At 50.3% G+C, this 12,806-nt stretch overlaps 1 protein-coding gene across 6 annotated transcripts in view; it reads left to right on the forward strand.

Moving 5' to 3' along the window:
* The first annotated feature begins 581 nt into the window (after positions 1–581).
* Positions 582–12,806, forward strand: part of LOC140660267 (NACHT, LRR and PYD domains-containing protein 12-like) — a 28,622-nt gene continuing 16,397 nt past the window's right edge. For 3 of the 6 annotated variants that reach the window (XM_072880959.1, XM_072880963.1, XM_072880964.1), the window contains exons 1-6: positions 582–655; positions 2,351–2,668; positions 4,318–4,344; positions 4,969–6,679; positions 11,276–11,368; positions 12,544–12,714. In XM_072880959.1, the coding sequence (XP_072737060.1) occupies positions 2,371–2,668; positions 4,318–4,344; positions 4,969–6,679; positions 11,276–11,368; positions 12,544–12,714 (2,300 nt within the window). In that variant the 5' untranslated portion in view covers positions 582–655; positions 2,351–2,370. Of the gene's footprint in view, positions 656–1,685; positions 1,805–1,929; positions 2,044–2,350; positions 2,669–4,317; positions 4,345–4,968; positions 6,680–11,275; positions 11,369–12,543; positions 12,715–12,806 lie in introns of those variants that run through there. The other 3 variants (XM_072880965.1, XM_072880961.1, XM_072880960.1) reach the window with 3 other exon arrangements.

Genomic DNA, 12,806 nt, shown 5'->3' on the forward strand with positions numbered 1-12,806 from the left:
TGGAGCTGACTCTTTACGGATGCCTTAGCATTAATCTAGCAAAGGAACCCATTTTTCTGAAGTCACGTCTTCCTCCCATGTCCAGGTTTGAGGTTAAGGCAGTACCAAGAAAAGCTAAGAAGTCTTCTGCAGGGGGAGAGATGCTTGAAGAAGAGAGTGATGGAGAGAGCGTGAACATAAAAGATAGCGTTAACTGCTGATTCTTGATAGAGGTTTGTGCCTTTTCCTTTTTTTCATTACTGGCGGGTGCTGAGAGCCCCAGTCACAACGGGATGCCTGGGATACTAGAGTACACCTTCTGTGCCTCCATTGATCCATCACAGTAAGACCCCTGGGACCCATTTTGGAACAAGATTCCAGGAGAGCTCAGCGCCACAGGCTGCAGCTGATAGTGCTGAGGCACGTTTTGCCCCTGCACGCCATCCCCTAGAGTATACCTCTTCACTTTTATGAGTTACCTTGTGCAGAAGGGAGTAAAAATCTAGGGCAGCCCCTCAGCACCGGCTGGTAACAGTCGCGCGGTTACTGCTGTGACTGGCCCCAACCGCGCCCCGTAGCTCCCCCCAGCCCGGTGGGATCGCCAGGGGGACGGTGCGGTCCGCCCGCCCGCGGAAGTGAGGCCGTGCTGCGGCGGCGCGGCCCGCGCTACTGCTCGGTGAGCGGCTGCCGGCCGGGCGCGGGCCGCAGGCGAGGGGAGCGGCCGGGGCTGGGGGTCCCGGGAGAGCGAGGCTGGGCTGGGCTGGGCTGGGCTGGGCTGGGCTGGTGTCCCGGAGAGCGTGGCTGGGGGGCTCCCAGGGCTCAAGGAAGCGGAGGGAGGCTGGGGGGTTGACCCAGGGAGCGGGGCTGGTGTGGTCCTGGGGCTGGGGGCAGCGGAGCGGGGCTGGGGGTGTCCCGGGTCTCGGGGAAGCGGGGCTGGAGGGGACTTGGGGAAGCGGAGGGAAGCTGGAGAGCTGAGCCGGGGAGCGGGGCTGGTGTGGTCCTGGGACTGGGGGGAGCAGAGTGGGGCTGGGGGGTGTCCCGGAGCTCGGGGAAGCGGGGCTGGGGCTCTGACCCGGGAAGGGGGGCTCGGGGAAGTGGAGCAGGGCTGGGGGGGGTGATCCGGGAGTGGGGCTGGTGTGGTCCTGGGGCTCAGGGAAGTGGAGTGGGGCTGGGGAGGTCCTGGGACTCGGGGGAGCAGAGCGGGGCTTCACCTGTGGACGGCCCTCCCGGCCCTTAGCAGTGGAGAGGTGCCCCAGGGAGCAGCCCCACCAGCTGCCGTGGGGACGAAGCAGCCTTTTTCTGGAGGAGGGAGGCAAGGGCCAGAGCTGGGCCGGGGGACGCTGGGCTGCCCAGCTGGCTGGAAGGGGTGCCCGGGAAGGCACAGGGCTGTAGAGCAGCTGCAGTAGGGCAGAAGCTGGCCCTGGTGCCGAGGCACAGATGTGCAAGCAGCTTCTGTCTCTTCTCAGTCCTTGTGGTCCCAAGGGAGATGCTCATGGGCAGGGGAGGGGGGGCAGAGATGGTCCCCCGGGGCTGGGGCTGCACAGGAGCAGGTGCTGTTAACTGAGCCATGCAAGGGAAACGGCTGCTGTCCCCCTCCCTGCTTCCTAGCTGAGCCTCTAGCTCTTCCGTTCACCCCTGTTTGCTCCTTACACAACACGCAGGCCTGTGAGGGTAGCAGTAGAGGACTGAGCTGCAGGGCAGAGAGCCAAATATTTGCAGCCTGTAGAAACTGAAGGATGAGGCGATGTGTTGGAAAGTCTCTTTCACAGGGCACGTAGCGAGTTCCTGGGGCAAGACTATGCGGGGCTTCTGATTGGCTTGACAGGTAGATGAGATGTATAACTGGTCTTTAAAGGGAAAAAAAGAGCCCACTTTTTGTGCAGTTTCACTCCGCTTCTTTCATTCAAGTTCCTGATGAAATGCTTCTGTACGGATGCATTGTACCTGCAGGAAGGGGCTTCGCATTCCCTAGATGTCACTCTTGTTCCTGTGAGATGCAGAGCTGCAAGCAGGCAAATGCTGTGGATGCAGTGAGAGCTGCGGTGGCTCTGGTGCTGTGGGTGGGTGCGCGATGTCCTGAAGGTGTTAGTACTGCAGAGATAGCCACTCTCCACCCACGCTAGCCACTGTCTCCAGAAATACAGAGGGTGCAGCCCCAGCCCTGCTGCTGTGACTAGCGTGGCAGGGAGCCCAGGCATTCCTCAGGTGCCCTGGTTGCTGCCTTTGTTTCTGTGTGGTGCATATGGGGATACTCCAACAGCCTGACTTCATATGTCAGCCCTATGCCTGAGGCAGGAGTTGCAGGAAAAGGCTGAGAGAAGTACCGTGGTCTCAGGGAGAGCATTTAGCTTTAAACATTACTTTTTTCCAGGGTATTTTTAGCATAGAGTGATGGCAGGAGAGATGACTTCGTGGGACATCCTTTTGGAAGCAGTGGAGGATCTTGCGTTGGACACGTTCAAGGAGTTCAAGCTTAAATTATCACATATTGATTATGAAGGCACGCACAATCTGTCCAGAGGTTTGCTTGAAGAAACAAATGACTCAGTCAGGCTTGCTGACCACATGCGTGAGCACTATGGACCAGACGTTGCTGTGGAGGTAGCCATCTGTGTGTTGGAAGGGATCAATCAAAGAGACGCTGCAGCTAAACTGAAGCAGAAGAAACAGCAAGGGGAGGAAACAGGAGGTTATTAATACTTTTTCTTTCTTTCTCTTTGACTGGTCCCTGGGAAAAGGGGAAGTGACTTCTTAGCAGTGGTGAGAGAGAACAATTTTCAAGTCCTGGGGAAGTGGGAGGAGAGAAATCCAGTGCATTCCTTCCTAGGGAGAAGAACTGCAGGAACTCCTTCCTGCTGCCGCTCTGCTTGCCCCTTTCAGGGACTGCTGTTCTGATTTTTCTCTTTCCCCCTGGGGTCTCCCATGCCTGACCGACAGTGTTTGTCAGCAGGAGAACCTCTTGATTAGGTCGGGTGGGTTGTGGCCCACAGCCCAGGCTCTTGTCCTGCTCTAGGAAGGAAGTGTGGCCCCGTGTGGGAGCTGGGGTTCCTTGGTAGGAAAGGGGTTCCCTTCTGATGTGAGGGCAGTGCAGTGGGTGTCTGCTGCCTTCACCCCTGTCTGTCAGAGGGTACTGGGATATGGCATGGACAGTAACTGTTAGGGCATGAACCCATGTGCTTTCCCTTTGGTTGTATCTAGGGAGGCTCTGGTTGTACCTGCCTGGGGCCCTGTGCTGCAGGAGTCTGCAGAAACCCAGGGATGATGCCTTTGGCTCCAGGAGCATGAGCAAAGAGAGGCCGTAGGGGATCCTAGACTATTGTGCTCAGCATAGGTGTGGATCCTCATATAATTTCAAGACAGGGAACAGGCTTCCTGCTTTTAGGTCTTTATAACCTTTATGGCCTAAAACCCAGGACTTTGATGCCTGTGGGAGCTCCTCATGGGGTATCTCATGGTGAATGGCTTATGAGAAGATGTGCTGCTTGAACCCTGTTTGTCTCAGTAGCCCAGCCTTGTGGAAGAGAGAAGTAGAAGTTACCTGGCCTTTGTGTTCTGAGTGAGGTAGGAAGACAACACAGTATGTTTTCAGACTTTTGTTTTTCTTTGAAACACCAGAATTTGGTGCTCTTGGTTTTAGCTAGAGAACTCAGGTAGGGAGAATAAAGGTCTAGGGGCTAATCCCAGCCCAAGACATGGAGGGAGGACTTAAGCAATGTGAGAGGAAGAATTTTTGCTCAATGTTTTCTCCTGCCCCTTTCCATAAATGACTGCAGAGTGTACCTTTTACTGGCCTTCCTTTTGATTCTGTTGTGTCTGCCAGCCTTGCATGCTGTGTGAGTCTTGGAGGCCAGACCCTTGCCCAGACCTTCAGTCACAGAGCAGTTTGGGTACCCACTGTGTGTCCAGCACACAGGTGCACCTCCATAGGCACCTTTTACAAAGACCTGTTGAATGAGCCAGTGTGGAGGGCTTCATGCTGAGCCAGCGAGAGTGGAGAGTTGCTCATGGAACTAAGAAAGCTCTTAGAGCAGGTCTCAGCTGAGACCTCCAGGAAAGGCAACATGGAGCAGAGGTGTCAGGCCTGATGTTTCTTGGAGGGAAATATTGGCAGGTTGAAAGAAGAACTGTGGGATCTGCCTGGATTTTCAGGGGGCGGGCAGCATTCACAGTGCTGATGTGCCAGCATAAGTAGCAAATCACTGACTTTGCAGTGTCCTCTGGGATTTTAGGCAAGCTTAGGCAAGGACTGGGCCCTGGAGGAATCTGCTGCCCCTGAGCATTGTCCATAGGATGCTGCTGCATGACAATGTTAATACGCGTGTTCAATTCCTGTTTCAGCTCTGGGTCCTGGAACGTCAGCTGAAGGTAAGTGCCGCTTCAGCAGAAACCATTATGCTATGTGTTGCTGTCTCAGCCAGGAGACAGCAGTGCACAATCTGTCCACATAGGGGAATGCAAAGGACACTTCAGATTATCCTTCCCTCACAGAGTTTGAGAGAAGAGAGGTGATTTGATGGGCCATAGCTAAGCAACTTTCATTATCACCTATTTTTTGCAGTGGAGATTGGCTAGAGCACTGTTAACCATTCATCTTGCGTTTGAGAAATGAAACTGGAAGTCTCCTTCTTTAGGAGAGATGCCACAATGCTTTCTGGAAAGAGGAGTATGCTTAGCAACTCCATTCCAACTAAATCCTCAGCCATCTTTCCCATGAAAGCATTCTTCCCCAATGCGTCCCATCCTCCCAACCTGACTGTGCCTAATGGAGATATGTAAAGAGGAGCTGGTGTCCCCCCAACTTCCTTAAGTAAAGCATAGAGATGCCTGTTCAGAGGGGTGTTCAGCGTGAGCCGTTGTTAAGCTCCTTGGAAGTCATGTGAAACAAGCACAGTGTATGGTAGTGTGTTGTTGGAATAGTTTTAATGACAAAGAGCTAATGGGAAATCTGCACTTATTAGGAACTTCTACTTATGTTTCTTACTGGTTTAGATTACAGGCAGAAATACAGAGACCATGTAGCAAGAGACTTCTGTACATTTAAAGAGGTGAACGCTTGTCTGCGTGAGAATGTGACTCTAAGCAGTACATATATGAAGCTGGTGATGGTTACAAACCCTCTGGGGATAAGTGAACAAGAATATGAAGTCCTGAGTCTAAGAGAAAGACGTGCAGAAGTGGGAATGGAAGATGCTCACCCTGCACTTACTGTAGAAACGCTTTTTCAGCCTGATGAAAGAGGTCAAATGCCACAGATCATTGTGCTGGTGGGTGGCGCAGGGATTGGAAAGACAGTGACAGCAAGAAAGATCATGCTAGACTGGGCAAGAGGAGCCATTTATGCACAATTTGACTATGCTTTCTACATAAACTGTAGAGAAATCAACCTTTCCCAGCAGGCAGATATGCTGAGTCTGGTGGATCTGATCTCAGCTTGCTGTCCTTATGGAAAAGCATCACCTGAAGCAATCCTGGCTAGTCCCGAAAAACTCCTGTTCATCATTGATGGCTTTGATGAACTGAAGTTTTCTTTGGATCAGCCAGAAAATAAACTCTGTTCTGACTGTGGCGAAAGGAAACCAGTGGAAATAATTCTGAGCAGTTTATTTCAGAAAACTCTCCTCTCTCAGTCCTCCTTGCTCATCACTACAAGACCAACAGCTCTTCAAAGGCTGAAGTGGTGTTTAAAGGAGGAGCGTTATGCAAAACTAATGGGCTTTTCAGATGCTGAGAAGGAGGAATATTTCTACAAGTTCTTCAGGGATGAAGAGAAAGCAATAAAAGCCATTACCTTTGTCAAAAGAAATGACACTCTCTTTGCCATGTGCCTTGCACCCATCATGTGTTGGACCATCTGCACTGCCCTTGAACAAGAACTTAATGAAGGGAAAGATCTTGTCCGGACTTTTAGAACCACAGAGCTGTACGTGTGGTACCTTTCCAGCTTATTCAAGCGTGGGAGTGATGATCTGAAGCAGGATATGAAGACTTTCCTGAGCAGACTTTGCTGCATGGCTGCTGATGGAATCTGGAAGAAGAAGATCCTGTTTCATGAAAAGGAGATTGAGGTGTATGGCTTAAATCACCCAGTCCTCCTCTCCCTTTTTCTGAATGAGAGTGTTCTAAGAAACCGTATGAAGCGTGTGAGTGTCTACAGCTTCCTTCACCCGAGCTTTCAAAAGTTTTTTGCAGCATTGTTCTATGCACTGGAGAACAATGAGGAAACAGAAGAATTGGGAACACCGGGGAAGGATATAAAGAAAGTGTTAGAAAAGTATAGTGATTATGATGCCAATTGGATATTAGTGGTACAATTCCTGTTTGGCTTGTTAAATGAGGAAACAGGTGAGTACCTGATGGAAAGAACTGCGTGTAAAATCTCACCTAGAGTTAAGGAAGACTTATTGAAGTGGCTTCAGATAGGCCAAGGATCAACTTCGTGTTCCGGTGCAGTGATTAACAACTTGAATGTATTTCACTGTTTGTTTGAGATTCAAGAAGAAACGTTTGTGAGCAATGCATTGGAACATTCCACTGGGATAGTTCTGAAAGACTGCACCCTGAGCCAATATGATCAAATGGTTCTTTCATTTTGTGTCAAACAGTGGACTGGACTGGAATACTTTCATCTTGAATGGTGCATAGTTGCACTGGAAGACCATGAAAACAAGTTTGTTCCAGGACCTCCAGATAGGTCACATCAGTAAGTATTGCTGGCAACCACAGGTGGAGTTTCTCGATTACATAAATTGGTGTTCTCCTCTGTTTTAAAAACTAAAAATGGTTGGAATTCTTTCCATTAGGAAAACCTCTGTGAAGCTAATGCTGTGGTGAAGAGAATTTTCCTGCTCTCATACTAACAAAATTCCCCTGCCTCCATCCCCTATCCATGTCACTTATTTTTTTACTGATTGACCAAGCCTGTTGTGGAGACCGTGTATGGAGGCAGAACCTGCTGTGTGAGCAGTTGCATAAAGGAAAAAGAGAGTAGTGAATTCAGATGTCTGTATTCTCTTCAAAGCCTTTGCTCCTAGGTGAAGGTAAGTATCAGCCTGGAGTGATGGTTTTCTGCAGGAAATAGAAGCATGTCTCTCCCCCGTGCTACTTTTATAGAGACCCCTTCTCCTCTGCAGAAAAGGTTTTTTAAGGTATTTTCATTTGCCTGTCCTTAAAATACAAACCAGTTTGGCTCACGCTGTGGAGGGCTTGTTAGGACTTGGGTAAAACATCACTGTAAAAGTGCAGTTTTCCTCTATGTCCTTCTCATCTGTAGGGTGCAACCTTCTCATTGTGGAGAGGCTTTCTTGTGATACTGGATGACTCAAAGCACAATCCTCTATGCTTTGAAAGGAGAGGGGCCTATGACTGTGGAGCTGTCAGCCCAGGAGGAGTGGTCCCGGTGTGGGGATAGAAACTTTCTCTGAAAATTACACCTTTGCTCAGAATTGTCCAAAGGTGGAACTTGGACTGAGACAGAGCTGAAAAGAGGCAGGTAGTGTGCCTTGTATTAGAGAAAGGAGCGGTACAGTTATTTGATGTGTGCTGTTTCATGAGTGCACTATTTCAAGTAACAGTTTTTTAAAGGACAGTTAATATTGAGGCCAGTTACAGAGGAAGTCTCCCACCTTCCTAGACTCGCACAACCCAGTTTCTGCAGTGTCAATGGGATACTGAAGACGAATGCTGAGAAGTTTTTCAACTTTGGTTTTTCAACATCTTGCATATGAGGAAAGACTGAGAGAGCTGGGACTGCGCAGCCTGGAGAAGAGAAGGCTTAGGGAGATCTCATCAATGTACATAAATACCTGAAGGGAGGGTGCAAAAAGTACAAAGCTAGGTTCTTTTCAGTGATGCGCAGTGACAGGACCAGGGGCAATGAGCACAAGCTGAAACATAGGAGGTCCCCTCTGAACATCAGGAAACCCTTTTTCACTGTGAGGGTGACTGAGCATTGGCACAGGTTGCCCAGGGAGGTTATGGAGTCTCCATCCTTGGAGATATTCAAAAGCTGCTGGACATGGTCCTGGCCAACCTGCTTGAAGTGGCCCGAGCAGGGGGATTGGATCACATGACCTCCAGAGGTCCCTTCCAACCTCAGCCATGCTGTGATTTATGGTCTTTCAGAGACCCACTGTCTCTCCACCACCACCTGCTTCTGGCTGAAATGTTGCCTTTTGCAGGAGATTTGTGGTAGTGCCCAGGGATGTTCTCAGCCCTTCCATCACAGAGGTGTGGTCCTGTCATTCACTCTGCGCTTTGAGGATCAGATTGATTGATTGTGTGAGATTGCATTCAATGAAGACGATTTACTGTTGCTACTCTTCCAGATTTTTCAAATTAGGGTGGTAAGTGTCTGTTAAACTGGAAAAGCTGCTGCAGCTTTAGCTGTGGCATTGTTAGTCTTCCACTGGAATAGGGTGCTTCAGAGACCTCATATTCTAACTAGAAAGATTTGTGTTGCAAAGCATAGCTAAAGCTAATGCATTTCTGAAACAAATGATCTGTGCTAAAGATGCCCTTTAAAGTCTTCTGAAGACTTTAAACTCTAAACTCTGCTCAGGCTATCTTGCACTGAGTTCGCAGTGCAGATCTATAGTCAGTGGAGCCCAACAGCAAGCAGACTCTTGCAGATATGCCTTTTCTTCCTGCTGGCTGTCCTCCAAGGGTGTTCTCAATCCTTCCAGCACATAGGCTCCAGCTCTGTTCCTTTCATCCAGGTTCCAGCTACTAGACATCAAATTGATGGTTTGTGTCAGAACCTAAACATATTCAATGGATGTTTTTTGCTGATTTTCAAGGTTTCTTTCAGTGAAAGTGTCTTAAATTGGAGAAGCTGCTGTAATTTGGGGCCTGGCATTGGGACTGCTGCACTGGAAGAGAGTGCCTCAGAGGGGAGTTTTTCTTCAGAAGTAAACTTCTGTGCAACTAAAGTGCTCATATAAGTAACAGCGTTCAAAAAGAAAGCTCTGTGCAAAAGATGACCTCATAAGCTTTAGGTGCTGAGCCCCTATCTTGCCTCTGCCTGTCATAAACTCCTCCTTCTCACTGTGAGAGCTAAGCTTAAGTGAGAGGCCATGCAAAGCCAGACTGTGCTGGAGAGATCCTGAGGCTCAATAAGATACTGTACAGATGTATCCAATTCACCCCCTGCCCTTTTGATGCAAGAGCCCAAGATATGGCCTTCTGCAGCCCATGATTACATGCTCTCCACTTCTCCCTAGGGGTGCTGTCTTCCTGCTAAAAGCTCTGATAGGTAATGTGACCATGCCAGAGTTGATCTGTGCTGTAGGACCCACCAGTGGCATCTGGACACCTGCTGTGGTGGCCCAGCCTGTGTTTTATCTCTCAAAACAACCCTATACCTGTGACTTGGGGTGATGCATGGGTCTCTTTTCTGTATCTGTATTTCCACTGTCAGTAGTGTGAATGGTAAGGCGTTTGGAAAGGGGTGGTGGTGGTGGTACCCTCTAGGTGTTTCCCCATCAATGTTAGGAAAAGAACTCCTGATGTTCCCTCACCACAACTAAGGAAAATATGTGAGGAAGCTTCTGGCAGCACAAGTCTGGCACAAGTAGAGTGGAAAGAGCAAGTTTATTGTCCTGTTCCAACTGACACTGATGAAGAGCCTGGCTGCCCAACAGGCAAAATCATAGAATAGTTTGGGTTGAAAGGGACCTTTTAAAGATCATCTGGTCCAACCCCCTCTGCCATGGACAGGGACATTTTTCACTACATCAGGTTGCTCAAAGCCCCATCCAGCCTGCCCTTGAACACTTCCAACGATGGGACATCCACAGCTTCTCTGGGCAGTCTGTTCCAGTGTTTCACCACCCTCATCGTGCAACATTCCTTCCTTATGTCCATTCTGAATCTACCCTCTTTCAGTTTAATGCTGTTGCCCCTTGTCCTGTCACTACTGTCCCTGGTGAAAAGTCTTTCTCCTTCTTATAAGCCCCTCTAAGTATTGAAAGGCTGCAATAATGTCTCCCCAGAGCCTTCTCTTCTCCAGGCTGAACAATCCTAGCTCTCTCAGCCTTTCTTCATAAGAGAGGTGTTCCAGTCCTCGGATCATTTTCATGGCCTTCCTCTGGATGCACTCTAACAGGTCGATCTGTTTCTTGTACTGGATGCAGTGCTACAGGTGGGGTCTCGTGAGAGCAGAAAAGAAGGGCAGAATCAGCTTCCTCAACCTGCTGGCCACGCTTCTTTTTATGCAGCCGATGATACGATTGGCTTTCTGGGCTGCAAGCGCACATTGTCAGCTCATACCCAGTTTTTCTTCCGCCAGTATCCCAAAGTCCTTCTCTGCAGTGCTGCTCTCAATCCATTCATCCCCCAGTCTGGACTGATGTTGGGAATTGCCCTGGCCCAGGTGCAGGAACTTGCACTTGGTCTTGTTGCATGTCATGAGGTTTGCATGGGCCCACTCCTCAAAAGGTACCCCCACGCAGGATGTCTCTCTGGACCCTGGGCTAGCTGTAGCTCTGACTTCTTTCTAGATCTGTGCAGTTACAGCCCTGAGGTAGGTTCTTGCTCTTATACTGGGGCATGGGCTCCTGCTTATAGTACAGCTGGCATTACCCAATGGGCCCAGCTGGACTTGGTCATTTGGCTCCTGTCTTTAGGAGTTTGGTGTTCAGTGGGGAGTACAATCACCCTTTTCCAAACAGTATTGGTTAATGCACAGAGAAGGAAAACGGCTATAAGAAGGGGTTAACACCAGAAGTGAAGGCTGTGAATGTGCTCCTGTTCCTCTCTCCTGCTTGGGGACATTGTTAGCTCTCTCTTGCCTTCACAGCTGGGGCAGTTTTTCTTCTTCAGCCCCTGAATTCTCAAAGGAATCTCTGTTCCTTGAATGCTGTAGGAGTCTTTTGATCTGATCAGAGCTGAGGCAGTTTTGGAGACTTCTGTTGAGGCAGCCCAGTGCATTGCTCCTTGAAGGTTTGCAGATGAGAGTAAATGGCACCAGCCCATCTTCCCTGGCAATGCTTAATAGACTTGGCCACAGCTAACATAATCTGTGTGCATGGACAGCAAAACTAGACATGTCTCAGGTAGCCACGTACAGTGCAGCATTTGTGATTACTGTGAATTTCATGTAAATCTGATCTAGCATTGTACAGTATGAGACACATCTGTGTTTTGTGGGTTTTTTTCTTTGCAGTAAACTGGAAGTACACATAGTTGCGCTTTGAGTGGGGTGTTATGCTCCCTAACATGCTATCTTGATGTTTGTGAATTAGTAACAAATTCAGCTTGCATCCTGTAATGCAGATCATGTCTTCTCTGACTTTTCTAGGCACGCACCCCAGGCAGAGGAGTCCAGTTTACAGCCTGTGTCCCTGCTCTGTCAAGCTTTAGGAAATCCAAGGAGCAAATTAAAAACAGTCAAGTGAGAAAACTGTTCTGTTCCTTAGAGACAAACAAACAAAAGTGGTAACTCTTCTCTCAAATAGGCAGCTCACTCTGTTTACCTGAATCCTGCTGATGAGGAAAACCCTTTGATGCTGTTAAGCCTACTGCCTGTGACCAGGTGTTGGAGAGGTGGAGTCCTTTCACAGCCTGATACAGCTTGTGTTCACAACCCTCATACCATAGACTAATATCCAAGGGCCCTGCAATGGGGCATTTAGGGAAGGGGATTTTCCATGGCTCCACTGGAACCTGGCAGTGTCCATCTGGGAACTTCAACCAGGGATGGGGAGGGGATGGAGAAAGAGACCTTGATGTCAGATCAGGAGTCAAGATGCTTAGGAAGTGAGGAGGAGACTTGCTCTTCCTCTGCTCTTCTTTACTTCATTAGAGACAGGATGAAACCACATCAGAGACATCCAAGCTGTTTCCCACCCGACGAGGGGATAGCAGAGTGCAAATTGTACATCCATGGAGGGGCATCCACAGTAACACTTAGGCCCAAGATCAGGCTCTAGTGAATCCCACAGATTCTTGTGGGTTTCCGTTCCTCCCCAGGAGCACAGTCCAAAGGCAGGGCTGTGGGGGCTGAGGGAAGGCCTGGCAGCTGCCCCCTGCCCAGGCCTGAAGGCAGAGCTGGTCTTTGCAGGAGAGGGCTGGGTCGTCCCGCAGAGCAAGTGTGGGGCTGGGGGCAGCTGGATGCCCAGCAGCCTGTAGGGAGCCAGGCCCAGTGCCAGGGCAGGCCCATGGCCGCCTGCAGGCATGGCCAGCTGGGAGTGGGCATGTCCCTGTCCCTGTCCCATCAGCATGGCTCTGATTCTCCCTGCAGTGAGTGGTGGGGCTGGAGGGGCTGTGTGGTGCCATGGCTGGCTGGGACTGGTGGGTGGAGAGGGTGGGGCTGGGGCTGTGGGGAACCCTCCCCTGGGCTGGGACCTGTGTGGCCAGAGCAGGGCTGAGGGGCCATTGGGTGCCTCCTAGGAGGGGACTGACTGAGGGGAGCAGGCAGTGGCTATGGTGCTGGCTCCACATTGGCCATGGGGTGGGCGTGTGGTGAGTGTGGGCAGGGTTTGTGGCCATGACTTGTGGTCATTGGCTTGGTGAGGGCCTGGTGACTGTGATGACCCCACTGCTCTTCTCCCTGTGTCTCCCCTGCAGGTTGTGGTGGTGCCAACTCACCAACACCTTCTGTGGGGACCTGGCCACAGTGCTCAGCACCAGCCAGAGCCTGAGGGAGCTGGACCTTGGTGCTAATGAGCTGGGAGACCATGGATTGCAGCTGCTGTGTGAGGGACTGAAACATCCTTCCTGCCAGCTGCAGACGCTGCGGTGAGGAACATGGGCTCCTCGGGGCTTTTCCCAGAGCCTTTCCCACTCCAAGGTCTCCTTTAACTTTTCTTGGCTCTGTGGGAAGGCAGCAC

Source organism: Ciconia boyciana, chromosome 16, assembly GCF_034638445.1.
Source record: "Ciconia boyciana chromosome 16, ASM3463844v1, whole genome shotgun sequence".
Classification (NCBI taxonomy): Eukaryota; Metazoa; Chordata; class Aves; order Ciconiiformes; family Ciconiidae; genus Ciconia; species Ciconia boyciana.